General features: G+C 46.9%; 1 protein-coding gene across 1 annotated transcript; it reads right to left on the bottom strand.

Annotated features, from left to right (window-relative positions):
- Nucleotides 1-1,570: 1,570 nt before the first annotated feature.
- Nucleotides 1,571-3,518, bottom strand: LOC119350234. Its single transcript, XM_037618163.1, has 4 exons — nt 3,136-3,518; nt 2,852-2,966; nt 1,952-2,147; nt 1,571-1,835 (listed from the first exon to the last, which is right to left on the bottom strand). The coding sequence occupies exons 1-4, from the start codon at nt 3,516-3,518 to the stop codon at nt 1,819-1,821; spliced, it is 711 nt and encodes a 236-aa protein (XP_037474060.1). The 3' UTR covers nt 1,571-1,818.
- Between the last annotated feature and the right edge of the window lie 202 nt (nt 3,519-3,720).

Here is a 3,720-nt window from a genome sequence, read left to right as displayed (position 1 = left end):
GACATTGGGCCAGACATGAGTGAGGCTGCGCTGCAACAGTTCCTACTCCTCTGGCCGAGAGTTGAGACTATGCAGCTGGATACGAATGTGCCAGACTCGGTCATCTGGGCGTGAGGAAAAGATGGTATGTTCTCGGCGCTCGGCGTATGCGGCAAGGTTTGTGGGGTTCGAGGTTGTGCCTACGGCCTCATTCACAAGGGGATCGAGAGCACCACTGCAATGTCGATTCTTTGCGTGGCTAGCTCTCATAGATTGGTGTTGGACATCCGACAGACTCGCTAGGCGTGGGCTACCTCATCAGGATGCATGCCCTTTCTGCGATCAGCAAGACGAGACAATGAATCATCTCATGGTGAGCTGCACCTTCTCTAAGGAAGTGTGGCACTGGATTAGTGTGGCCACTGGTCGGTCGGAGTTGGAGCCTGGTGCCGACGACACTCGCGGCTCATGGTGCATAAGGCAAGAGCAGCGACGAGACCAACGGCAGACCATGCGAGCCTTGTGTTTGCTCGGCATGTGGGTGCTATGGACACACCGGAATGTTAACGTTTTTAATGATGCGAGTCCCTCCCATCACAGGTGCTCAGACGGATTGGGAGGGAAGGAAGGACTTGAAGGCTAGCAGGACTTTTGCAAGGGGACCTAGACGGAGTGTTTGCAGGACTAGCGAGGTGGGGGTTGGGTGAGTAGTCGCCTCGTGTAATTGCTCCATGTAGAGGCGGTATATCGTTGTAACCCTGTGGATGGGAAGTATTTTCTCCTTCTTCTATATAAAATGATACGCACACTCGTGCGTATTCGAGAAAAAAAAACGTCTTGTTTGGTCAAAGACGTCTTATATTTAAAAGAGGTAATATTACTGGTGGTGCTTAAACTTGCCACTGATGTTCACTTTAGTGCCTGAACTTGAAAAATGCGCCGAACTGATTCGAAAACTTGGCACAAACGTGCAAATATAGTGATAATCTCATTCATAGACGTATAATGGGCTGATGTGGCATCATATTTTGTTACTATACTCACTTTTTATTACTATACTCACTAATATTTGAACTTTATATTTATTACTACAATTATAATTTACGTACTTTTTGCCAATTCTAAAAATAAATAGAAGAAAGTTAACATTGGTCGTACTGACTCCAACCCATTTAAACCACGGAAACATTTAGATCCGGCGCACCGGCCGAAGCGTTGCGCCGGATACGGGCTCCGCGTTCGATCATTTCGTAACTTTTCGTTCAATCGCTCCTGACTCCGCAGACGCACGTTCCCTGGTGGCCCCACCAGCCCACGTTCCTTTTCCCACAACCTCCATCTTCTTCCTCTCTTTCTGTATCCCTTACCTTTGCGCCATGAAAATGATAGAAGCTGCATGCCACCGGCGACGGCCGGTTGCGCCAAGCCGAGGGATTGCCCCGACACCTGCCACCCGCTGCTGCTCGCTCGTGCTTCTCTCGCGCGCCCCTGCAGCACTGCCATGGAATCTGCTCTGTCCATCCATCTACCTCCACTCCGACGAGCAAACATACCACCCATGGAATAAAATATATTACGCGTGTACGGATCCACGGTGAGTTAATTGATTAACAATGGGGCTCACTGTCACCCCGTTGCTGCAAGGTCCGGTATGGACCTCCGTGATGCTCCACCGCTGATACAAAATGAAACAACGTTCTAAACTATATAGTTCCTCCTCCGATGGTCATGGCCGCCTGAGTACGTCGAGCCATCAACCGGATGTTTCAGGAACTCGCTGCAGCCGTAGCATCGTGTGAAATCAAACCCTTTCCTACAGCCACGTCTAGGATCATCACACTAGTAATAATAACCACCTGCATATATAACAAATACAGTAGTAAGAGGCCGTTTAGTGCCAAAATATATAGCAACAAACTGGTGAATAGGGAATAAATACAGTAGTAATATTCTGAAGATTTGGCGGGCTTACCTTCACATAATGAATCCAGGGAAACGCAACAACATACTTTCAAGATCTCTTCACGACCCTGTCCGCAGTCCTCTATCTCAGCGAAAAAGAGTTTCTTCTTATCCTTGCGCTTGGCGACGAAATTTAGGTGCGTAAAAATACAGCTGCTCTCGTAAAAGAGCCTAGAAAGCAATGTCTCACACAACTCAAACTTCACCTGCAATTTTGGGCACAGAGAAAGGAGAGGAAAATAAAAATCAGATTTACAAAATATGCGCAGCTACATATTGAGCATTGTCACATTAATGTGGCGCACGTAATCGGTGATTGCACTTGCAAACTTGCACAAAACGGAACTTAATTAGATAATCAAACGCAACCCCAAGGGCACAAAATATCACGAACAAAGAAGCACTACTAGAAGAACCAAAAGTAGACACAATAAACTGAAATGTCTATTATGTACTGCTAGAAATTCTTAACAACATTTGCAATGGAGTTGGCTGCTAATTCTTCTAACTGGATTAACAAGAATTATTATCAGTAGCCACTAAAGAATGCTAGAAGTTGGATAGAGAATTTCTGTAATCTTCAGAAGCTTGCCTAAGTCTAAATGAAACACTCATAAATTACACTAAAGTATTTTGAAACACGCAGTCTGTGCAGTTCTAGCTAGTGATCCTAATTTAATATTTTCAGGAAGTAAACCTAGCTCGCTTGGTTGGGATAGTTGATGTACAAACCCAAAACCTAGGTTCAAGTCCTCATGGATGCGAGCTTCAGTTTCTATTTATACTGTCTAGAAACACAATCTGGTATTTCTTCTAAGACTACATACCGGAAGGTCCGGAACACAACAGAACACTGACTTGCACACAATTTACAAGCAGAAACCAAATAACGATGGGAAAATGCCTATACCTTTTTCCTCTTATTGAAACTCGCTAAAGCCAGTTCTGATAAATATGTTTGCTTCCTAGTGATCTTTTGCTTGATTATCTTTGCTTCCATTTCTTCTGCTGTAACATGCTTGCAACTACAATAATGAGAGAAACATATTATTAAAGCATTATTAAGCTATTAAATAAGGAATTTCTGATTTACAATGCGTGAAAAACAAAGTTTGGCATGAACCAAAAACAAAGTTTGACATGGATGCACGAATCATCTTCTCGAGTGGCAGGGGGGAGGCGAATAAATATTACCGTATTTCCTCAACTTGGGTGGAGTTGTCGATCATGTACTTGGAGTTCTCATCCATGTACAGGCTGCCGTGTTCATGGATGTAATTCCTCATGACGACGTCGGCCCGAGCGGCTGCCTTGTAGAAACGTGTGCCAGCGTCGTCGCCCTCCTTGCCCTCCAGCGCGGCTATCTCCTCCGGCGAGATCGGGTCCCCAATGTCGTCGGCGGTGGCCACCAGAATGCGGTACTTGCCGGACGGATTAGCCTCCGGCGGGATCACGATCGGGGACGGCCACGGACGGTTGAGCACGGCGCGCACCGGAGGCGGAGCGTCGCTGAAGGGAACAGGCTCCTTGTCCTTCTCCTCAGCAACCAAGGAGGGTCGATCTTCCGTACTATCCATGGCCCTCGAGGGAAGCGGGAATAACGGTGGCACCGGACACAGGAGGAAACAAATCCGTGGTTCAGGGCGGTGTCTAGCTCCTACTGCGCCGCCATTGTTCCACCCAGCAGTCGGAGTTGGGATTCGATCAGGATTGGTTCACCTCCTCGAAGACCTCTCGAATCGGGGATTCGGAGACGGCGGTGTGCAGGTTTTTCTTTTG

The sequence above is a fragment of the Triticum dicoccoides genome, chromosome 1B, assembly GCF_002162155.2.
Source record: "Triticum dicoccoides isolate Atlit2015 ecotype Zavitan chromosome 1B, WEW_v2.0, whole genome shotgun sequence".
In the NCBI taxonomy this organism is placed as follows: Eukaryota; Viridiplantae; Streptophyta; class Magnoliopsida; order Poales; family Poaceae; genus Triticum; species Triticum dicoccoides.
This window is presented reverse-complemented; position numbering and strand designations above follow the sequence as displayed.